At 39.0% G+C, this 25,094-nt stretch overlaps 1 protein-coding gene across 2 annotated transcripts; it reads left to right on the top strand.

Moving 5' to 3' along the window:
* The first annotated feature begins 5,435 nt into the window (after positions 1-5,435).
* LOC124275161 (ornithine decarboxylase-like) lies at positions 5,436-25,028 on the top strand. 2 transcript variants are annotated; one of them, XM_046710659.1, is made up of 9 exons: positions 5,436-5,527; positions 17,576-17,652; positions 17,808-17,980; positions 19,874-20,011; positions 20,730-20,895; positions 21,159-21,300; positions 21,584-21,690; positions 23,996-24,213; positions 24,636-25,028. In XM_046710659.1, the coding sequence occupies exons 1-9, from the start codon at positions 5,482-5,484 to the stop codon at positions 24,721-24,723; spliced, it is 1,155 nt and encodes a 384-aa protein (XP_046566615.1). In that variant the 5' UTR covers positions 5,436-5,481; the 3' UTR covers positions 24,724-25,028. The 2 variants fall into 2 exon arrangements, with proteins under 2 accessions (XP_046566615.1, XP_046566616.1); XM_046710660.1 differs by lacking the exon at positions 5,436-5,527 and adding an exon at positions 14,013-14,116.
* The last annotated feature ends 66 nt before the right edge of the window (positions 25,029-25,094 follow it).

Here is a 25,094-nt window from a genome sequence, read left to right as displayed (position 1 = left end):
CTTGCAGGACATGACTATGAGGCCTGCAAATAAATTATTTCTCCCTTTTACTTTGTGCTGTTTATTTCTTGATTTGACCGCTTGTCTTTGGGTGGGACTGATCACACTTCACAGGTTATTACTACAAAATAACACAATGAAGACTGTCTTTTCACTGGCTGACAGTTACGGAGAATGATAAGGATATGTCAGTTTTATTTTCTGCAGCTATATTTCTTTATTATATCTATTATCAGCTGTTAAGGAGGTTACAGCAAATTTTCTTTATCATTCTACATTTTATGTAGACGTATACACCTGAAGAGAGGCTCAACACATAGATCGAACATTGGCGTTATCATGACTGCAAATTTTACGATGAACGCTGAAGAATTAATTGGTTTCCATGAACATATGATAGGCAGGTGTCTTGTGTACCAGTCTGCAGTAGGCCTATTCAAAACATAGTTGGCTTATATCTTGTGAACTGGTGGAATCGCCGTCAATATTCCTGTCGGTCTTGCCGCTAGAAATACTTTCAAGTTGAAACATTTGTACGTATGTGATAATATCGGTATCTAGTATGTCATCCAAATCCAGGTTGGAATTCATTGGTTGACTTATATAGAAGCAGATCTCAGTAAGCAAACAGGCTCGGTACCACTGCATTTTCATGTTTTGATGTTGCGACTGACCGGTATGACGTCACACGACCACGTGACCATCTGCCTCATTATCTTGCGTAATCGCCAAATAGGCGCGTTTTAGGTTCCTAATACATGCTATATAATGAAATATTGCTGTTTCTAGTGTATTTTGTGAATATTATGCCAAAACCATTGTCTTTAAATCCAACACAAGAAAATGGACCGTCATTCGGCTTGCTCCTTTATAAGACATACGTGACACAGTCCCTTGACCAAGAGATATACACAGGCCTTTGCATATTTACAAGTGGAGACCAAAACCCTGGTGTTTCATTCCAACACAAGAACATGGGCCGTCATTCTGCTTGCATATACCTAGGGGTTTATTAATAGCGAATATAAACCATGTGAAGAAAAATTCTTTAACCATTTGTTATGCAAGTAGAAAATTTGCAAGAGTCTACTAAGGCCGGTTTGGGATCACCGGAAGAAACACAAATAGATCATCTATCTCAGGCGATTCCATTTGAAGGTGACCAGTTTAAGGATTGGATAACATATGTTTGTTTTGCGGATAATCCTGAGGGGAATATCGGAATAGTTGCTGTTCAAATAGTCCTCTTACTCGCCTAATATAATACACTAAAAATAACATACTGGCGTACAAACTAAGATATAACAGGAGGATATATATGCCATGTATATATAATAGGAGGATATATATGCCACCCAAATGCCCCTCTCGGTAGTCCAGGTGTTTTTCCCACAGCCATTGGATAACAAACCAGGACTGGTCATGATCAAATTTCAAGCAAGGCTTCACACTGCGCGCACATTGGCGTTTACTGATGCGGGCTAATTATAAATACAACTTAATCCCTTAAGTCTCAATAGCTGCCAACTGGTTCCAACAGCGGCAGGTAGGTGGCTATGATTATCTTCAACTTCAACTTTTGTATTCTCTTAAAACCACCATCGGTGGTACAATAGCAAAGAATATACAATATTTACAAATGTACATAAAACACAATCATGCGTCATGATGATGAGTTATTTACGTAACAATTTATACAAGTGAGAGATAAAAAGTGATAAACATTTGCTAAGTTTAAAATTGGCAGGCGACATGACTTTGTTAAGAGTCGATAAACTGGCCCAGTTGTGATATTTTGGGGGGATGAATGATTTCCTGAAGGAATTAAGTGATGTACATTTAAAAAGATAATGGAATTCGTCACCAACTAAATTACAGTTACATAGTTTACATAATCTTTCTTCTCTCGGTATGTTCTGCCATCTGCCGGTTTCGATCGGAAGGTTTAGATTTGAGGTTCTAAATTTCAAAATTGGGATATATATAGATTTTGGAAATAAAAATATTTTTCAAAAGCCAGTGTTTTTTTAAAATGTTGATAAAGTCCCTTAGAACTGGAACGTTTATCTTCTTAACATTTTTGAAAAACTGATCTGTTAGAATTTGCTTTGCTTTTGAAACTAGAGGCGTTGTAGAATATGCCGAGGGATGTACATATATTTCAGATAAACCGATTCTGTCTAATAATTGTTTAATGGAATGTAACCAAGGGTATGCCGTAGGGTGTTGTTCATAATCATGACTAATATATTGGTATAAAACATGAGATAGTTTGGTCGTCTCATTAGATGCGAGATTTTGCCAAAAGACAACATACGAGCATAGATTCTGATATTTAATGGGCCTCTACCAAATTCTCCATAAACCATAAAGTTTGGGGCGGATTTTCTGAAACCGGAGGCCATTTACAGAAACTTTAAATGAACACTTTCAATAATTTCTAATTTCTCATACCCCCATTTTTCGGACCCGTGTGTAAGAATTGGTGATATCATTTTTCGGATCCGTATGTAAGGAATTGGTGATATCATAACATCAACAGCTGACATGAGACAATCAAGTGGTAGATTTACATTTCGTGCTTTCTTCAATAGACAGTACATCGCTTTTGTGGCATTCCTACTACTCCTTTAATACTGGTAACCATTCTTTTATTTCTGTGAAATTGTATTCCTAAATAAACAAAGCTATCAACGATATCTAATTTTCAGTTTCCATATTTCTAGGGTGATATCTTTATTAAATATGCTACAATCAAGATCAAAATCTGCTTTACCTGTGTGAATTTATTTCTGTCGTCGTCATCACTGGATAAGAAACAGGAGGTGGAAGAGAGTGAGATGTACAGATAATGGGTATGTTTACACAAGGGGAGAGTTTATACAAGTGATTAGCAGATGTAGATAGAAACCAGTAATGAACTAATTGACTTTCTGTTTTCACTTCTCTCTTCGCGGTTTTACAGATAATCGTTTACGAATACCTTGATACTGTCAACGGGGCGGTGGGGTGGCCCAGTGGTTAAAGCGTTCGCTCGTCACGCCGAAGATCCGGGTTCGATTCCCCACATGGGTACAATGTGTGAAGACAATTTTTGGTGTCCCCCGCCGTGATATTGCTGGAATATTGCTAAAAGCGGCGTAAAATCATACCCACTTACTAACTGACACTGTCATTAAAGGAGCACATAGTAGTAGTCTTGAACAAAAGGCGAGGCAATATGATGTGATAATAATGACCAAATCGGACCGGCACTTACTCAGTTGAAAAACTAAAATTCAACACAATAAACGTCACAACGTTAATAACACATGGTAATATTAGAGCCTCTAACTCTATCTTTCTTCGAAAGCGAAGTTGAATTGGATTGAATTGAGTCTGGCTTTACGTCACATCGGCACTTTTCCAGCCGTAGAGTGACGAGAACAAGTCTGCAGCAATAACCATTTCAAGTACAAAGTCCAAATGAGTTTTATTTCAAAAACATATATATTCTTTACATTGTCATTTGAAAACAGAAAATGTCATAGCACCAAATTCAAAAGCACGCAGTTTGTTATTCGCATTACACAGTTACAATTTATGACACAGATCACCTTCCCTCAGGTAGTTCACAATCAGATGCCCGCTCACGCCGGAGAAAAGATCTTTCAGATTTGTCGCATCATAATGTGAATCCCTTGCAGTCGAAAAGCCCACACAGTCAAGCAGAATATGCTGGTGTCATATAAGTCATATGACACACATGCTGAAGTGTAAAAATGTCATTGTTATCCATTTTATTAATATACATTTGTGCAGTAAAACACGGAAAGCAAGTGTAACGGCACATATGATATATATGACACCGGTTATGTTTCACCATATGGATAATACAAACGTATATACACTTACTGAAAACCCTTAATTGTTCCTATAACTACAGCCATTACAACTTGAAGCTGCCGAGGTCTGTAACGATGTCATCGCTCATTCCATGTCGTGAGACCAACACCTGTATAAGATCCGTGCCTTCTTGAGCCAAGAGTGACAAAAATTTATGAAGCGTGAATTGACAGAGGCACATGCATGTTGCATTTTAGGTCATGTTGTTGTTTTCCAAAGTCGGGTTGGCTGGTTCATGCAAAGTTCAAATCTCCAAATTCGCATAAAGAATTCTCCTACTCTCAAAAATCTCGAAAAGGTTTCACATTGGCAGTAGATGCTAGTGACATTAGGGCCAAAGCTGTCTTTTGCAAGCAAATGCATCAGACTTTGACCATTCTGTCTGGGATTATTCACGAAACTCTACAAACATTGAAACATGATACAGTGTTAGTTCTGCAACAATTTGAGATGTAGGTGGGTGTCCATCTTTGTCTTTTATTCAAGTGTGCACTGATCATATTCCATTAACTTTAGCGTCCGATGGGCTGTAACGTGTTTGCAGGAGTTTGACCTTTGACGCCAAGCAAATGATCTACAAGACTGTAGTTTGTTGTTTAATGCCGCATTCAGCAATATTGAGGCTGCATTAGCATGGTGAACAGATCACGTGTAAACCAGAATCATACCATTGTTGATGAACACGGGGATTGCATCAGCCAGATCACTGAGCCTCACCTTCTGTAAGTCCCTCGAGATATGAAGCAACCCCATGCATGGGTACAATGTGTGGAACCCATTTCTGCGGTGTCCCCTAAGTCATGTGCTGGAATATTGCTATAAACGATGTAACCCTTCATTCACTACTACTCACTGGTTTTGACAACACGCAGTGGGAATGAAGACCTACCGGAAGGTCACAGGTTGTTGCAATTAGGGGTCCGTAACTGACCCTAGCGTGCAGTAGAGGCCTACGAAGGCAGTAAGATGTTGGAAGGGGAATGGTGATCTGGAAAAATACTCTCTCTTAAACTGTTATTCCCCTCTTCCCCCCAACAAAAAACCCCCAAAACAAACAACAAAAACAAAACACCCCACCATCCCAGCAAAACAAAAGTCCAACAAAAGCAAAAAAACAACAACAAACAAACAATAAAACAACAACTACAAAAATAAATTTAAAGAAACCAAAAACAAAATATGATTACCATTGGTATTGTAAAGTGTGTGAGTTAGGGTCACGTTTTGAATACCCACAATGGCATGCAAAGTGGTCAAATGTAACCCGAGCTCGGATCCCGAGTGGGGCTCAGCCTAACAAATGAACTGGAAGGCTGTTCTCAACTGAAAAGTGTAATTAAAATACAGTTCGGCTCTACCACCATGTATAGTGTAATAAAAACACACTTTCGCCACTGAACTATTATAGATTAAAAGTGCAGGGACTTGCCCCATACTGCATTGGTATTCTGGCCTATATTCATGTATTATTCTTGTTGAGGGAGGTATTGTTTTTTGTCCACATGTACCGGAATGTTGATACTCTGTTCCCAAGGATAAAGCCACTTCGGATCTGCCTTCTGTAATCACTGATCTGGGCGATGTCATGCAGAGAAGATGGACAGATGGCTCAAGCACCTCCCAAGGGTGAAACCACACTTTGGTATGTGGAATGCAATTGCCAAAGTAATATTAACATTGATTAAATTGTATGACAAACGGTTCTTCAATTACCGGGGTATTGCTAGACCTGTTCAGAGGAAGATATTCGATCTAAGGGCTCTGGCTTCAATAAACAAATGCCCAGTTTATGTGTGCAGTGGTGAAATAAATCGAAGCAATTAAACACATATCAGATTTCTCTACAGTTTGTCTGCCAAAAGCAATTGGGCTACGAAATCAGAGAGAAATCATACCACGATCCAATCTTTAAGTAGAGTGACGTCGCATCAGTTACTGATTTAAAGAAATTATTATCAATGTTGATAGGGAAATCATTTGAAAATATCCGCTTGATTTAAATCATTCCATTTCTGTTTATCTGTTACGTGTGGGATTACACTTTCTGCGGTGAAGTTACAGATTTTAATGCTAATATGGTGACGCCAACTTGGGTTCCGAGCTACAAAGTTCGTAGCGCTACGACATTCATTAGCTTCCTATGATAACCTTCTTTACGACGGGTCGTAAGTTACGAGCACTTTATGGAAGCTGGGTCCCCGATCACACAAAGATCGTAGTGCTGACGACTATCGTAAGTCTATGATGTTAAAGAGTATGGGAGTTACGATCCCCTCAGGGGTTACGATCGCTTTGAGGAACAGAGATATTTGGTCTTAAGAATTCTAACCCACACTCTCGCAGTGCAGGCACCTAATCCGCCAGTACACGAAGTCAGCGATCTACGGAAGGTGTTGTTAAATGGAACATGTTTTACCTCTCTTAAAACACATTGTGTATTCCATAGCAAGCTTCGTGTATCCTTTCATGCACAAAAGCATGGTGATATGTATAACTCTTCATCCTTTAAGCATCTCACGGTTGACTTTGCAAAGAGTAAGATGGCGAAATAACAAAGTATGTTTTGTACACAGCTGTCAGTATGTGCGTGGCATTTACTGCCATTTAGATTCTAAGGTTAAGTGACGGTTGTTATGGTATCGTTACCATACGCGATACGTGTGATGATACCCCGCCATGTGACTCATTTGCATAATGGAAAAGTACTGCCTTCTATAGGTTCTTTAAAGCGCACTAAGCATTATTTTTCACCTTTCAGCGTACTTCCTGTCTGTTTAATCATCCTATCAAAACATGTTTTTGCATAAAGCTATTCATTCATGCAGTCTAAAGTAAACTTAGGCTCGAGGTATTATTCGTTACACTGCTATACTGAGTCTAACAAACCCAAGTAGAAAGGTCAGCGTCCAGCTAACCTTTTGGACTGATAAATCAGAACACAGCTTACTAAAATGAGAAAGTTAACATTCATACATGGCGTTTTGAACCTTTACCTAAAAAAACTCGAACGATTCCCGAATGCTAATTTCCCTTTTGATCGCTTCCGAGGTGATACATGGAGGACTTAATGAAGGTAAAGCGAGTCGCTGAAAATGGAAATATGTACTAATTAGGATGTATTCAGCTGAATATAAGCTAATAGTAACCAGGTCAAATATCTGTGTTTGGGGATTTTCGTTTGTTGACAGATCGGTCGTCAGCGACAAGGAAGAAATCCTAAAGAAACATGTTTGTTCCGCCGAAATTAACAAATAGTTGTCTGATTGGTTAAATCCGTTCAGCCGTCTCGCGTTTGATTGGACTGATCATAGGTCGCTCAAAGATTAGCTGACGCAACCTTCTTCTGGAAGTTTGTTAGACTCCAGTATAGCGGTGTAGCTGAACAATACTAAGCCTAAATTTATGAACTGTCATATCATGGTGCCAGATTTGAAAGGTGAGACTGAAGGTAAATAATAATGGCAAGTGAACTCCTTCAATGACCACTGCTTGTCGTAGAGAGGGCGACTAACGGTGTCGTGTGACTTGGTTGACACATGTCATCGTATTCCAATTGCGTAGAGAGTTGTATACTCCCCAGGAGTTGAGATTAATAATGCGATGAGCCGTTGAAAAGGATTGACATCAATGATCCGAGGGAAAAAATACCGGCACCTTGAGCATGCACTAGTGTGTTATTATGTGCGCTATATAAATATCCTATAATAATAATGGACAGATCGATGTTCAAAGCTGTTCGTTGTCTGGTCCAGACTCCATTATTTACAAGACAGCCCTCCGCCAAGCTGGAACATAGCTTCGGAGTGCGGCGTCGAACATCAGACAAATACAGACTCTTCAAAAGGTCAATGAAAACGTCATCCTTCCATGAGGTTGGGAGGAAGTTCATTAACAAAGTATGTTTGTCGAGAGTTTCCAAAGAAAGTTAGCATTTTCCTGCCGTTGTTTTTGTACATATTATGTATGTAGTAGGTAATGTCAGTTAAACACTAATGTCCCTTCTGGTGTTGACAACGAAAGGTTAAAACATCTGAGCCTAGAATTTCGAAGCTCTCTTAGCGCCAAGATGGTCGTAGAGATTGCCATACATTAACGTTAATTTACGACTATCTTGGCGCCAGGAAAAAATCATGAACCCTGGTTTTGCTAGCTCGGACTTCTCTGTATACGGAACCAAGGTTGTGTGAAAGTGTTTGCAATAACAAACCTTAAGATTGCAAGTAAAGAAATAATTATGTGATTGGCTGGCTGAAATCGAGGGTCAAAGGACCTTTGATCCGAAAGTGCATACTATTCCCGTAAAGGTAGCTTGTGTTGAACTGTGGGTTATCATGTCATTAAAACGGAAATTCCTTAAAATCATTTTAGTAAATCTAGTGAGGAGACAAAGAGAAATTTCCGTTTGAGAAGTTAGAACTGAATTGCGCATGTTTTCTGAGCGGTAGAGTGATGTTATCAGACTGGAAGTATTAGCTAATACGGCAAATGGTTTTATTTCCTAATGTTGAATAGTCACCAGTGTTGAGGTCGGTGCTGCCCAACAACTTGTACTATTTGTCAGCTGTTTATGTAATATGTGTTTGATAAGACACATAATACTTTCCTACCTGCAATGTCATTAAGTTATATTTAGGTATGCGAGTATGAGGTCAAGGAATAACGCATTCACCACTTTATTCTAGAAAAATGTGAAGGTTTGTTGTTGAATGACGTCTTTAAAGAAAATTATACTATCTTTACAGTACGAAGGCTGGGCCAAATTGAAGCACTTCTGTTAGGGTGACAGTTGAATTTAAATTTACAGCATTTCAGACATATGTTTAGCCGTTGTTGGCAATGCTGCTCTAAAACACTATTATGAAAAACTATTCCATTTAATGAAGTCCGATCGTAAATATTTACCCGGATATCGCATGAGGCATGGATGATTATTTGTACTCCTATGGGGCGATTGGGGTAACTAGTGTGGTTCAGGTTCGGAATCGGATTCGGGTTCGAATTTACAGGTACAATGTGTGAAGCCCATTTCTGGTGTCCCCGTCGTGATATTGCTAAAAGCGTAAACTAAACTCACTCACTATTGTAGCTCCTGATGACGTTTTAAGTTACTGTTATAAATCGCCGGAATACCTGCTGATCGATCTCTGTATTTCAGCTGTCAGAGTAACAACAATCCTCAGATCCTCTCTCTCTTGGCTGACCTAGGTGCCTCGTTCGTGTATTAGGGTAGGATTACCGTCTTGTGATTACTTTTGTTATAAATTTATATACAATGTGTTATATTTTGCCTATAAACCTGAGTGTTAATCACCTGCTCGTAACTCCCAAGAAAATGTCAGTTAATTTTTTAAATAATGGAAATGATTTCTCATTTTCAGGGTGAAATGTCGACTATTCTTGACATGGGGGTTGGACCAAGCCGCATAGTGTATTCACAGTGTCAAACATACCACCGACGTCGAATGCACTTGGCACAGATGGGCGTTGATTTGGTTGCGTTTGATAGCGAGGATGAACTGGACAAGCTGGAAGCCGCTACATCCTAATGCCAGGTGTGTCAATACCACTGACATCAATGAACAAACTGGCAACTTGGTGTTACGCAACATCTCATCAGTCAAGCTGTCCACTAAAGTACATCAACATCAGGTAGGTATTAGGAGGATTGGGTCCAATGGGCAGATCAGTTAAATTTATTTAGTAATGGCAACCCATACTGAGGCCAGATTGCAAAAAGCATTTATAGTAAACGGAACACGAAGAGACATTTCAAAAAGCCAGAAACAGCAAGAAACACAGCCCCAAAAAACAAACAAACAAAGCGGCACCCCCAGATGAAACAAACAAATAATAATAATAAAAGGCAAATGAAAAAGCATAAACATAAAATAAACATATAAATAATACGAAATGGCCAAAATTACCACAAAGCAAAACAAAAACAACACTGCCCTTAAAATGCAGAAGGACGTTCAAAACCAAAAATGAATCAAACCAATACAGACGAAATTTAAAATAGAAAAAATGGGAATAAATATGACTTATGTAAATAAAATAAAAGAGGCCAATGCAAAAGCATCAACCAAAAAACCAAAACAAAAACAACACTGCCTTAAAATGCAGAGGAAGGTATGATGAAAGTATCATGTTCATATTCGCATATACATTTACAATCAAAATTTGTTTTGAATATTAGATAGATTGGGAAAAATGTAGTATAATAGGACGATGTCAAAAATCTGAGCTACACTGGGCGCATAGGCAGCATCATTATGATGACGGGTTCGAATCTCAGAATAGTAACGTATTTGAAGAACTGTAGGAGAGAATACATTCAGATGTGTACATATCATGGAATGAATGTATGAAGAACAGCGAAATACAACATTTAACATTTCTGAGTGAGTTTGAAAGACCATTAGGCAATGCCTTCGTTTTGTCACCAAATTCGACGAGACAAGGTACGATAAGACGGAGCCTTGTCACAATTATTGCAAAAAGCAGTAATTACGTTTACAGAAATACCACGTTCAAAATAAAAAGAATGTGATTCTTAACGCATTCAGTGTTCTCATTCAACTATCATGAAAACATTTGGGTTGGGTCCCACTCACTGAAATGTTAAATATAACTAATGTAAAATATTTAACAAAAATAATCTTGTTTTCAGAACATATATTATCAGACTTATGAGCGTTTATAGTTATGGGAGTGGCATTAAGGTTTGTATAGTAATAGCATTTTAATTGTTGATCTTCTGAGTGAAATAAACCATTATCATGTTTCAAAACGCTTTTTGTACACACACCTAACAAAGCAATACTGCAATTATCTATATCCTAATAGCCATCAATCGATTATTTGAATTTCAATGTTATTTTTTTGCATAAACAAATGCTGCAAGACATCTGAATATATAAAGTTATTTGCTCTTTTGATTGGACGTATTTCCTGAAATCAGAAAATGTGCAATATGTAGTAGTGAGATCATCGGCTGATTTAGTAAATAGTTCCAGCACTCTAAACATGAGTTGCATTGCTCCAATGCATGTTTCTCTTGTTTTCAAACTATTCCAGACCACTTACTTTTATTTCAAATACCTGACGTCATTATCTTCCATAAATGAATATAAATTCTAAAGGTGCATTTGTCAGAAATAAATCTAAGAGAATATCAATGAAATTGATTAGGTACATTTTATTCAATCTCTTTTAGCTTAATCGTATTTAGGATGACCTGTACCTATGGCCATATTTAAACTGAACTTTAAGTTCCTTACTAAAAAGCAGTTTGGGTATCTCAATTAATCAATTCATTATCTTACTGATGTATTGTACTTGATGTACACATTTAGATTACTGCTGAGAATCCAAGAGTTCAAACAAATATGAAGTGGAACATCACCTTAGCGTCCAGTATGGATGTCAAGAAGAGGCGAAATCCACCATCTCCTCAGAGGAAAGCCAAGAGCATGACTGAATGTGGTGGGGAGTCAGGTATACAAAGCTTGCAAAATATATTGAGTTGAAAAATAGCTGCTGTTAAAATAGGGATGAAAACAAGGTGTACAGCAGTGACCGTGTGCACTGCCAAATGTACCAATGGCTGTTCACATGAAAACACAAGGGAATATATGATAAAAAATCAAATTAAGGAATTGCGTGGAGTCATGTGGCGCTGTTTGATTAAATTTGGAAATATTCTCCATTTATGCTACAAAACTGTTTCCGAGCTTACTAAGTTCTTGGATGGTGTAACCTTAGTCAAAGAGTCGTGCGACGCACGAAATCTGCTTTGAAAAGAACTTGCCCGCTTGTACCAAATATGTGAAAGTTAGAGACTAAAGGTCGGAGAATTTGCAGATAATCCACGACGGTAGATTTATTCATTGCAAAGTCATCACTTTTGTCATACAGTCTTGTGAGGTTTTATCACTCAGGTCTTTGAGATCTTAATCTGAAGCGATGAAACAATTTTTCCTATTTCAAGTGGGTAAATCATGGTTTATTTGGTCGATGGCATAAGTGTTGACTCATGGTTAACTTCTTGGAGAAAATCAGGTGTTGATTTGCTAATCCGAGAAGATTATTCTTGACAAAAACATATCAAACATAAAATTGACATACAAAAGCTGTTACCTTTAAACGTATACCTCAGCTGTTCCTTTTCATACGTTTCCATGTTGGAAGTGGCATCTCGTGGACGGCCGTCTTCATTGACGCTATAAGAGAGCTGACAGGGTGTTTAGTAGCCTCTAGACTCAACATCTCCACCAGGTATGTTGGATGTTGGAGGGGCATCTTTGGACATAAGACACCTCCGGTGGGAATTTGAAGAGGTAACGTCACACATTACCTACAGGCAAAACGTAAACAAAGTGTGTATAGTTCTTTCCAATCTACTGGAATTGCTTTCTATTTAGGGGCAAGACTGCGTAGCAGTCCTGAATTTAAAGTGGTCTTGAACAACATGCTTGTCGTAAAGGCACAGGGGCGTATGCAGAAACAGCGTTGAAAGGCATATAGGTGTATAGACCCTACCTAATTACTATATAAAGAGAAAGGGATGAAAGCATGTTTGTTATTGCATCGGGTTGCAGAGACATCTCAACAGGGCCTAGATGAATACTTTCCTGAAGGAGTTCGGGTCGTGGCTGGAGCCTGGCCGCTACTGTGACGTCATGTGCGACCTTGGTCATAACAGTTATAGGAAGGAAGATCAGGCATGGTTGGTTTCTTCGCTAATGAACACAATTAGAAACTAAAGGGATAAAATCACTATTACGTGGTGATCATACCAGATGTTCACGACAGGTACATGGTCACTCAACGGCTGCCCTCGTTAGAAGCGCATGCAGAGCGGTAAAGTTTTCACATGAGTAAACAGTGGAACATTAAACAGGAATTAACATTTTGATTTTGCCACCATCTGTAGATTGATTTCCGGACCTTCATACACCAGTCCCAAGGGTTACTACATTACAAGAGTGGTTTCAGACCCTCGCAGGGATAGGCTGCAGAAGCATGGACCGTGTACTCTGTATGAAGACGGTGAAGACATCAAAGACATAATAACGAGAGTTCACTTACAAAAAGAAAGAAAAAGGTACTTTTTACAAGCTGTGTATACGCATGTAAAGAAATTATGATTCATGTTTTAAAAGTCAGATTACCACAGACAAGACTGTAGTTTGTTGTTTAATGCCGCATTCAGCAATATTGAAGCTGCATTAGCATGGTAGACAGATCACGTGTAAACCAGAAATAATACCATTGATGAACAGGGATGCATCAGCCAGATCACCGAGCCTCACCCTGTTAGTCCCTCGAGATGTTTGGCAACCCATGCATGGGTACAATGTGTGAGCTGCATTTCTGGTGTGTCCCCTAAAGTCATATTGCTGGAATATTGCTACTCAAACGATGTAACCCCTTCATTCACCCAATACTCACTGGTTTGACAACGCAGTGGGATTGAAGACCTACGGAAGGTCACAGGTTGTGCAATTAGGGGTCCGTAACTGACCCTAGCGGCAGTAGAGGCCTACGAGGCAGTAAGATGTTGGAAGGGGAATAGTATTCTTGGAAAAATACTCTCTTCTTAAACTGTTATTCTCCTCTTCCCCAACAAAAACCCCCGAAAACAAACAACAAAACAAACACCCCACCACCCATCCCAACAAAAAAACCAACAAAGCAAAAAAACAACAACAAACAAACAATAAAACAACAACTACAAAATAAATTTAAAGAAAACCAAAAACAAAATAAACGGGTGACCATTGTTGTAAGGGTGTGAGTTAGAGTCACGTTTGAATACACAATGGCATGCAAAAGAGTGGTCAAATGTAACGAGCTCGGATCCCGGAGTGGGGCTCAACCCAACAAAATGAACTGGAAGCTGTTCTCAACTGAAAAAGTGTAATTAAGAAATACAGTTCGCTCTACCACCATGTATAGTGTAATAAAACACACTTTCGCCCTGAACTATTATAGTTAAAGAATACGAGGACGCTTGCCTACTACGTGGTATTCTGGCCTATATATCTCTATATTATTCTTATTGTGAGAGGAAGTATTGTTTTGTCCACATGTACAAGAATGTTGATTTCTCTGTTCCCAAGGATAAACACTTCGGATCTGCCTTCTATGTCGCACTGATCTGGGCGATGTCATGCAGAAGATGGACAGATGGGCTCAAGCACCTCCCAAGGGGTGAAACCACACTTTGGTATGTGGAATACAATTACCAAGCAATATTAACATTGATTAAATTGTATGACAAATAGTTCTTCAGTACCGGAATATTGCTAGACTGCTGTTCAGAGGAAGATATTCGACCTAAAGACTCTAACTTCAATAAACAAACCCCCAGTATATGTGTGCAGTAAGAAATAAATCAAGCAACAAATTATATCAAGATTTCTCTACAGTTTGTCTGCCAAAAGCACTTGGCCAGAATCGAAGAAAATCCCTGCAATCAATCTTTGCGAAGGTGATGTCACATCAGTTACTGATTTAAAAGTATTATCAATGTTGACTCAGAATCATTTGAAAATATCCGCTTGATTTAAATCATTCATTTCTAACATCTGTTACATGTAGGATTACTGCTTTCTCAGTGAAGTACAGATTTTAATGCTGTATATGTTGAGCACCAACTTGGGTTCCGAGCCACAAAGCGTTCGTAGTGCTACGACATTCATTAGCCTATGATAACCTACTTACGACAGGTCGTAAAGTTACGAACGCTTTATGAAGCTGGGTCCCGATCCACAAAGATCGTAGTGCTACGACTGTCGTAGAAGTCTATGTTAAGAATATGAGTTACGATCCTCTCCGAGGAGTTACGATCGCTTTTGAGGAACGGGGCCCCGGGTTTTGTGAATTCCTAACCCACACTCGCAGTGCGAGGCACCTAATCGCCAGCACACGAAGTCAGCGATCTACGGAGAAAGTGTTGTTAAATGGAACATATTTTACCTCTCTTAAAACACATTGTGTATTCCTGCTTCGTATCCTTTCATGCAAAAGCATGGTGATATACATAACTGTTCATCCTTTAAGCATCTCACGGTTGACTTGCAAAGTAAAATATGTATGTTTTGTACACAGCTGTGCAGTATGTGCATGTATTTACTTCGATTTAGATTCTAAGATTAAGTGACGATTATTATGGTATCGTTAACACGCACGTGAACGTGTGATACCCCCACCATGTGATTCTCATTTGCATAATGGAAAAGTACACATCATAGGTTCTGTACTTTAAGCATTATTTTCACCTTTCAGCGTACTTCCGGTCTGTTTAATCATCTATCAAAAACATGTTTGTATAAGCTATTCATTTCATGCAGTCTAAGTAAACTTAGGCTCAGTATTATTCGTTACAGTGCTATACTGGAGGTCCTAACAAACCTAAGTAGAGAAGTCGTCCAGCTAACCTTTTGACTGGACCAATCAGAACACAGCTTACCTAAAAAGTTAACATTCGCACATACAGCGTTTGAAACTTTACCTAAAAACTCGAACGATTCCGAATGCTAATTTCCGCACGATCGCTTCCGGAGTGATACACATGGAGGACGGCATAATGGAGTAAACAGTCGCTGAAAATGGCGTTTTTGTCACTATTCCAGGATGTCATCTTGCGGAAATATAAGTAATAGTAACCAGGTCAAATATCTGTAATGTCTTTTTGGGGATTTTCGTTTGTTGACAGGATCAGCGTCAGCGACAGGGAAGAAAATCCTAAAACTGTTTTGTATTTCCCGCGAAACCTAACAAATGGATTTGTCTGATTGGTTAAATCCGTTCGGCCGTCGGCGTTTGATTGGACGGTCATAAGGTCGCTCAAGATTAAAGCTGACGCAACCTTCTTCTAGGATTTGTTAGACTCCAGTATAGCAGTGTAACGAATAATACTAAGCCTAAGTTTACTTAGACTGTCATATCATGGTGCCCGGTTGAAAGGTGAGACTGAAGGTAAATAATAATAACCGTGAACTCCTTCAGCAACCACTGCTTGTCGTAAAGAGGCGACTAACGGTGTCGTGTGACTTGGTTGACACATGTCATCGTATTCCAATTGCGTAGAGTTGTATACTCCCCAGGGAGTTGAGATTAATAATGCGATGAGCCGTTGAGATTGACATCCAATGATCGAGGGAAAAATACCAGCGCCCAGGCATACACTGAGTGTGTTGATATGTGCGCTATATAAATATCCTATAATAATAATAATAGATCGATGTTCAAACTGTTCATTGTCTGGTCCAGACTCCATTATTTACAGACAGCCCTCCCAGCTGGAACATAGCTGAAGTGCGGCGTCGAACATCAAACAAATACAGACTCTTTAAGGTCAATGAAAAACGTCATCCTTCATGAGAGGGTTGGGAGGGGAAGTTCATTAACAAAGTATGTTTGTCGAGTTTCAAGAAAGTAGCATTTTTCTGCCGTTGTTTTTTGTACATATTATGTATGTAGTGGTAATGTCAGTTAAACACTAATGTCCTTCTTGGTGTTGACAACGAAGGTTCCAAAACATCTGGGCCTAAATTTCGAAGCTCTCTTAGCGCCAAGATAGTCGTAAAGTGCCATACATTAACATTAATTTACGACTATCTTGGCGCCAAGAGAGCTTCGAAAAATCTAGACCCTGGTGTTTTGCTAGCTCAGTTTCTCTGTATACGGAACCAAGAGTTGTGTGAAGTGTTTGCAATAACAAGCAGCAAGATTGCCAAGTAGAAATAATTATGTGATTGGCTGAAATCGAGGGGTCAAGGACGCTGATCCAGAAAGTGCATACTATTCCCGTAAAGTAAGCTTGTGTTGAACTGTGGCTTATCATGTCATTAAACGGAATTTACTTAAAACAATTTTTAGTAATCTAGTGAGAGACAAGAGAAATTTCCGTTTAAAAGTTAGACTGCATTGCGAATGTTTCCTGAGCGGTAAGTGATATTATCAGACTGGAAGTGATAGCTAATACGGCAAATGATTTCCTGTTTATTTCCTAATGTTGACTCGAATACCAGTGTTGAGGTCGGTCTTGCCCAACAACTTGTACTATTTGTCGAAAACTGTTTATGTAATATGTGTTTTGATAAGACACATATTACTTTCACACTTATAATGTGTCATTAAGTTATATTTGGGTATGCGAGTATGAGGTAAGTCAAGGAATAACGTAATTCTACTTTATTCTAGAAAAATGTGTGAAGGTTTGTTGTTGAATGACGTCTTTAAGAAAATTATATATCTTTTACAGTGAAAGGCTAAGACCAAATTGAAGCACTTCTGTGGGTGACGGTTGAATTTAGAATTTACAGCATTTCAGACATGTATGTTTAGCCGTTGTTGGCAATGCTGCTCTAAAACACTATTATGAAAAACTATTCCATTTAATGAAGTCGTCCTTAAATATTTACGGATATCGCATGAGGCATGGATGATTATTTGTACTCCTGGGGCGGTGGGGTAGCCTAGTGGTTCGGGTTCAGGCTCGGATTCGGGTTCGATTCCCCACATGGGTACAATGTGTGAAGCCCATTTCTGGTGTCCCCCGTCGTGATATTGCTAAAAGCGGCGTAAAACTAAACTCACTCACTATTGTAGCTCCTGATGACGTTTTTAAGTTACTGTTATAAATCGCCGGAATACCTGCTGATCGATCTCTGTATTTCAGCTGTCAAGAGTAACAGCAATCCTCAGATCCTCTCTCTCTTGGCTGACCTAGGTGCCTCGTTCGACTGTGCCAGCAGGGTAGGATTACAGTCTTGTGATTTCTCTTTTGTTATAAATTTATATACAATGTGTTATATTTGCCTATAAACTAAAGTCATTAAATCCGCCTGCTCGTAACTGAAAATGTCGGATTATTTTTAAATAATGGAAATCGATTGCTATGGTATTTTCAGGGTGAAATGTCGACTATTCTTGACATGGGAGTTGGACCAAGCCGCATAGTGTATTCACACAGTGTCAAACATACCACCGACATTAGATACGCGGCACAGATGGGCGTTGATTTGGTTGCGTTTGATAACGAGGATGAACTGGACAAACTGAAGCCGCTACATCCTAATGCCAGGTGTGTCAATACACTGACATCAATGAACAAACTGACAACTTCAGTGTTACACTGCAACATCTCATCAGTCAAGCTGTCACTAAAGTACATCAACACTCAGTGGTATTAGGAGGAGGATTGGGTCAATGAACTGAATCAGTTAAATTTATTTAATGTGTTTCAACCATACTGAGGCCAGATTACAAAAAAACATTTATAATGTGGAACACGAAGAGACAACCCCCTAAAAAACCCCAAACAACAAAAACACAACCCCCCAAAAAAAACAAACAAACAAAAACAACCCCCACCCCCCAAAATCAAACAAACAAATAATAATAATAAAAAAAGCAAACAGAAAAAAACATAAACATAAAAATAAACATATAAACCAATACAAAAACAACCAAAAATTACCACAAAAAACAAAAACAAAAACAACACTGCCCTTAAAATACAGAAGGACAGTGCAAAACAAAAAATGAATCAAACCAACCCCCCAAATAAAATTTAAAAAATAGAAAAAATAGAATAAATATAAACATATAAATAAAAATAAAAACCAATACAAAAAGCATCAACCAAAAAAAAACCCAAAACAAAAACAACACTGCCCTTAAAATGCAGAAGGAAAGTGTAGTAAGTATAAATATTCCATATATTCGCATATACATTTACAATCAAAAATTTGTTTTGAATATTAGATAGATTGGGAAAAAGTAACTAGTATAATAGGGACAAAGTGTCAAATCAGGCTACTGGGCACTGTAGGCAGCATCATTATGATGACGGGTTCGAATCTCAGAATAGTAACGTATTTGAAGAACTGTAGGAGAGAGAGGAACCTGTCCAAGATGTACATATCATGGAATGAATGTATATAGGAAGACAGCGAAATACAACATTTAACATTTCTGAGTGAGTTTGAAGACCATTGACAATGCCTTCGTTTTGTCACCAAATTCGACGAGACAAGGTACATTAAGACGGAGCCTTGTACAATTATTGCAAAAACATTAATTACGTTTACAATACCACGTTCAAAATAAAAAGAATGTGATTCTTAACGCATTCAAGTGTTCATGTACGCATTCATGTAACTATCACCAAGCATTTGGAGTTTGATTCCCACTCACTGAAATGTTAAATATAACTAATGTAAAATATTTAACAAAATAATCTTGTTTTCAGAACGTATATTATCAGACTTGTATAGAACGTTTATAGTTATGGGAGTGGCATTAAGGTTTGTACTCTGAAATGTAATAGCATTTTAATTGTTGATCTTCTGAGTGCGAAGTAAACCATTATCATCCATTTCAAACGCTTTTTGTACACGCACACCTAACAAAGCAATACCACCAAATTATCTATATCCTAATAACCGTAATCGATTGTTGAACTCAATGTTATTTTTGCATAAACAAATACTGCAAGACATCTGAATATATAAAAGGATTATTTTGCTCTTTTGATTGGACGTATTTCCTGAAATCAAGAAAATATTGCAATATGTAATGTGATGCAGATCATCGGCTGATTTAGCAGAAATAATATTCCAACTTTCTAAACATGGATTGCATTGCTCCAATGCATGTTTCTCTTGTTTTCAAACTATTCAGACCACTTACTTTTATTTCAAAATACCTGACAATCCATTATCCATAAATGAATATAAATTCTAAGAATTTTTTGTTGATAAAATAATCTAAGGAATATATCAATGAGGGTGATTGGGGGTACATTTTATTTCAATCTCTTTTTACAGCTTAATCGTATTCCAGGACAAACCTGTACCTATAATATGGCTAAACTGGACTTTGCATAAGTTCCTTACTAAAACAAGTTTACGAGTTATCTCAATTAATCAATTCATTATCTTACTGATGTATTGTACTTGATGTACACATTTAGATTACTGCTGAGAATCAAGAGTTCCGACAAATATGAAGTGGAACATCACCTTAGCGTCCAGTATGGATGTGAAGAGGACGAAGTCCACCATCTCCTCAGGAAAGCCAAGAGCATGCGACTGAATGTGGTGGGAGTCAGGTACTTCTAAAGCTTGCAAAATATATTGAGTTGAAAATAGCTGCTGTTAAGAAATAGGGATGAAAACAAGGTGTACAAAGCAGTGACCGTGTCCTACACTGCCAAATGTACAAGCCAACTGTTCACATGAAAACACAAGGGAATATATGATAAAAATCAAATTAAGGAATTGCGTCCGGAATCATCTTTGGCACTGTTTGATCAAATTTGGAAATATTCTCCATTTGTCTGCCAAAAAACTGTTTCCGAGCTTTACTAAGTTCTTGGATGGTGTAACCTTGATCAAAGAGTCGTGCGACCCTTTGAAATCTGCTTTGAAAGAACTTGCCCGCTTGTACCTCAAATATGTGAAAGTTAGAGACTAAAGGTCGGAGGTGCTGGAATAATCCACGACAGTAGTTGACCATTGCAAAGTCATCACTTTTGTCATACAGTCTTGTAGAGGTTTTTGTCACTCGGAGTCTTTGAGATCTTAATCTGAAGCGATGAAACAATTTTTCCTATTTCAAGTGGGTAAATCATGGTTGTTGGTCGATGGCATAAGATGACTAGAGCTCTTGCTCAAGTTAAACTTCTTGGAGAAAATCAGGTGTTGATTTGCTAATCCGAGAGATTATTCTTGACAAAGAAAAACATATCAAACATAAAATGAAACTCTAAAAAGCTGTTACCTTTAAACATGATATACCTCAGCATATTCCATTTTCACTGCATGCAGTTTCCATGTTGGAAGTGGCATCGTGGACGGCCGTGTCTTCATTGACGCTATAGAGAGAGCTGACAGGGTGTTCCAAATAGCCTCTGAACTCAACATCTCCATGAGTGTCTTGGATGTTGGAGGGGGCATCTTTGGACATAAGACACCTCCGGTGGAATTTGAAGAGGTAACGTCACATTACCTACAGGCAAACGTAAACAAAGTGTGTATAGTTCTTTCCAATCTACTGGAATTACTTTTCTATTTAGGAACGGGAGCTACCCGTGAAGATCCTGGTTAAAATTGGTCTTGAACAACCCATGCTTGTCGTAAGAGGCACAGGGGCGTGTCACGCTTAGAAACAGCGTTAGAAAGGCATATAGGTGTATAGACCCTACCCTAGTACTATATAAAAGGAAAGGGATGTAAACTTGTGTTTATTGTGTGCAGGTTGCAAGACATCTCAACAAGGGCCTAGATGAATACTTTCCTGAAGAAAGAGGAGTTCGGGTCATAGCGGAGCCTGGCCGCTACTTTGTGACGTCATGTGCGACCTTGGTCATAACAGTTATAGGAAGGAAGATCAGGCATGGTTGGTTCTTCGCTATTGAACACAATTAAACTAAAGGGATAAAAAATCACTATTACGTGGTGATCATACCAGATGTTCACGAACAGGTGCGCGTATTCTTTCCAACGGCTGCCACTCGTTAGAAATACATGCAGAGGCAGTAAAGTTTTCACATGAGCAAACAGTGGAACATTAAACAGGAGTAACATTTTGAATTTGCATCATTTTGTTTGCAAATTCATAATACTTTAGCGCACAAGGGCTTGAGAAGAACTATGATACATTAATGAGTGTCTGACTTCAGGTGAAGATGAAGACGAGTACATATACTTCGTGAATGACAGCGTCTTTGGAACCTTCAACAGAACCTTCAAAAGATGCTGCAGGGCTGAAGCACCATCGCTGCTAAATGTATGAATATAACACACTATTTAGAAACCTTTCGCATCTGAAAAAATCGTGTATACGATGAAATGCATAATACATTTTATAGCTAGTGTAAAATTGAATCCTCTAGCACCAAACATAGAGGAACACTGATGACAGGGAGGGTAACAAACACCGAGTATTGCTGCTCTCGAACCACAAAAGTAGAAGAGATTGTAATCACATCATGTTCTATGTATAGGAGACACCACGACGAGGGATTACTAGAGATTGTGAATCCTGAGAGGAGGGAACAGCCCGAGGACCCGAAGGATGTTCCCTCCTCTCAGGTTTACGATCTCAAGTAACCCCCAGTGGGAGTGGTTTCTCCTACTTATCAACAATTTTTTAGTAAAATATCTTTTAAAATAATATATAACGATCGACATCAATACGCCCCGAGCATAACAACATTAATGGGACAACCCCCAAATGATGGTTCAGCCGGAGTCAACGGAGATGCGACTGGCAGCCAACACCTTGCCTTGCACGCGCAATGCACGTGCTACCCGTGTTCTGCACGTGCGCTGCCCGCTGTACCCGTCTTATGAGGAACGCATGGTTCATACTGACAAACAATATCATTCTTCACAGCAATCCTTCGTAGCCTAGAGGATAAAACCGCCAAGCATGAGAGCGAAGTGTTGCGGGTTCGAAACCAGTTCTGCCACTATATATTGGAAGTTTTCAATATTGTGATATTTTACGATCAGTGATAGCAAGACAAAGTTGTATCAATCATGAATAATATCCTAGGTTTAGAAATGATCAGTGCAAAGTCACAGCAAAGGTCTGGGAACCCACTTTACAATTCACATCCAGGGAATTTACAATACACATCCTTGATTATATAGTGTAACCATATGATACGATTTTGAAAAGACTGTTTGAGATGACCAGTTATACGCGAGGTAGGTTGATAATGGTTGGAAAGGGCCTATTGATATATTTATGGAGAGGCAGGGCCTGATCTGCATTTGCTTTGAGTTAAGCTTTGTTTCTCAATGTTAGGGAGCTAAGAACTTGTTATTTTGTAAGTTAATTAAGAAACATCGTATTCTTAAGGCAAGTCGTCCCATCGGCGATTTCTTCCACCTCGCCACATCCAGTTACCCTAAGTCCCGTTTGCGGTCGTATTTGAAAGTGTTTTCTGGTAGCTGTAGGCGACTGTGCCATACAGGACGTCCTTTTTCCGGGTTACAGTTGTCCTTCGAACTAACAAAACAAACGATACTGTCCCGTCCTGCATGCAACGGACGTGACCGAGCTATGAATTGTCCGTTTTGCCCATTTCCTGTTCACCGACACGCTCTTCGTTAGTGTGGGGCTGCCGATGGACACCACAGGATACGCTTGATGACCTCAGCATCCAAGGACAGTGATGATCGAGAGGTTACAATCCAGTCATATTGGTGCGAACATTCCAGCATCTCAAACGAAGAACTGACCTCTTGAGTTTCTGTCCTTCTTTGTTGCCGTTGCCTGGTGCGGTTGATCAGAGTGCCTGGTGATCAGAGCACTGCATTAATCTTCCAACCATTAGAAGCCGCCTCACATGCTGCTGTACTTTAAGCCAAAAGAGCTTCTCACTGCTGGACTCCTAGTTTTACCGTGACCTTAAGGCCATGCTCGGAGCCACCTCCCAGGCCCAGCAGCTCCATGTGGAGGGACATCTGTTGCTGATACCAAGGACCTTCATTCTGTACGTCTTGCTGATAATGGCAAGGGACATTTTGTATAAAGAAACCGATACCCTCCTTGAAAGGTGTATAATACAACACCATACTGGCTAAGGGACTCCAAGCCAAGGCTTTTTGTCCAAACCATCTGGTTCTAAATAGGTCAGACCCTAGTACCATTTGACTTTAACAGCATGGGTCAGGTCAGATTTAATGAAAGTGGTTTTGAAGTAAGATTGAGGTTCTCAGTATTTGAATAGGACACTGTGTGAAAGAACATAGTACATTTTATAATCCCTACTATGCGTGTGGTGTGTAATTTATCTCAATCTATAAAACTGGCGGAACTAATGTGTTCCCACCCCTTTCCGAAAATCAAATAGTTGCCCACTAACTATGAACATGATGTATACAATGAATTGTATATTGGGAAAAGTAATTTTTGTGGAAGGAACACATGACATTATCGCAACCTTTGTATCCACGACAGTGACGAGTTCAGGTTAGCCAGGCTCTGCGTTACATTTATGCGACTGAACATGCACATGCACTCACATGAACGGCACACACAAACACATACTGCAGCTACTTCCTCAGTATTTCTGTTCCAGGCTCCACGGACCTCGGTGACCTTCAAGTCCACTGTCTATGGACAGACATGTGCAGGTGACGACATCCTTTTCGAGGAGTGTCACTTACCGGAGCTTGAAATCGGGGACCGGTTGTTCGTGGAGAATGTTGGCGCTTATCCCATGTCTATTAACAAAGCCGGGTCATTTAATGGAATGCCACAACCAATACCAATTTATGTCTGCAAAAAAGGATCATGGTACTGTTTGTTTTCAGGTCTTATTATTTACTGCTAGCCAGAGATTTATTTACTTAAAACAATTAACCAATGAGCCAATGAGCCTATTTTGTTAAAAATAATAATAACACATTTCAACGAGACTTTTTTCTAATTCCAACCATATATACATATAATGACTGGGGTCTTTGCTGAACGGTGGTGAATATCTATACTACCATCTGCGTCATCTGTCATCCAATATCGTGTATCAGGTAGCCTAGTGGTTAAAGCGTTCGCTCTCGTCACGCTGAAGACACGGGTTCGATTCCCCAGGGGAATAACATGTGATTTGTCAGTGCTAATTATTCCTAGAACTATATATTAGGAAAATATTCACATCCACACATAAGCATAACGTGGGTCTTTTCACCTTGAGTAATGATCTATTTGATTACTGCCAGGATTTGCCGTGTCAAGAGCAGAAAGCGAGTAACGCCCGTAAACAAGTGTGTGCCAGGCAACATCCCGGAAGAGAACTTTAGGACTTGAAGAAGGAACCGTAGAATAAAAATCTCTGTCTTCATTGTTATCTTATCTTATCACAATTGTGTTTTCGTATAACACTGTATTGAGTAAATCTACAGCTTTATAATTGCGTCCTTATATACTGACGTATGGACGGACAAAACAGTAACTGATATGGCAAATCTCTGAGGTGACGGGATAACTGCTAAAACCCCTCACAGATATAATGGGACCACTATGCAATTTGATAATACATTCCTTGTTGTGTTACACACACCTCCTTGTTTGTTATATATAATACGAATTAATAAACACACGTTCATGATACAGTCTGTGTCAAACGTATTTTGCTCTGATTTCTTTGAAAGAGACCCGTGAAGATCCGGATTAGAATT

The sequence above is a fragment of the Haliotis rubra genome, unplaced genomic scaffold, assembly GCF_003918875.1.
Source record: "Haliotis rubra isolate DU_JTF1 unplaced genomic scaffold, ASM391887v1 Scf199, whole genome shotgun sequence".
NCBI lineage: Eukaryota > Metazoa > Mollusca > Gastropoda > Lepetellida > Haliotidae > Haliotis > Haliotis rubra.
Note: the sequence above shows the minus strand (reverse complement) of the source record. Positions and strands in the feature narration are given on the sequence as shown.

Bases quoted from the DNA above. Each gene is read 5' to 3' on its own strand.
- LOC124275161 (XM_046710659.1), top strand. From the start codon at position 5,482: ATGGACAGATGGCTCAAGCACCTCCCAAGGGTGAAACCACACTTTG. The intron at 5,528-17,575 runs GTATGTGGAATG...TCTGTATTTCAG, and splicing joins AAGGGTGAAACCACACTTTG to CTGTCAAGAGTAACAGCAAT. The intron at 24,214-24,635 runs GTACTGTTTGTT...GATTACTGCCAG, and splicing joins GTCTGCAAAAAAGGATCATG to GATTTGCCGTGTCAAGAGCA.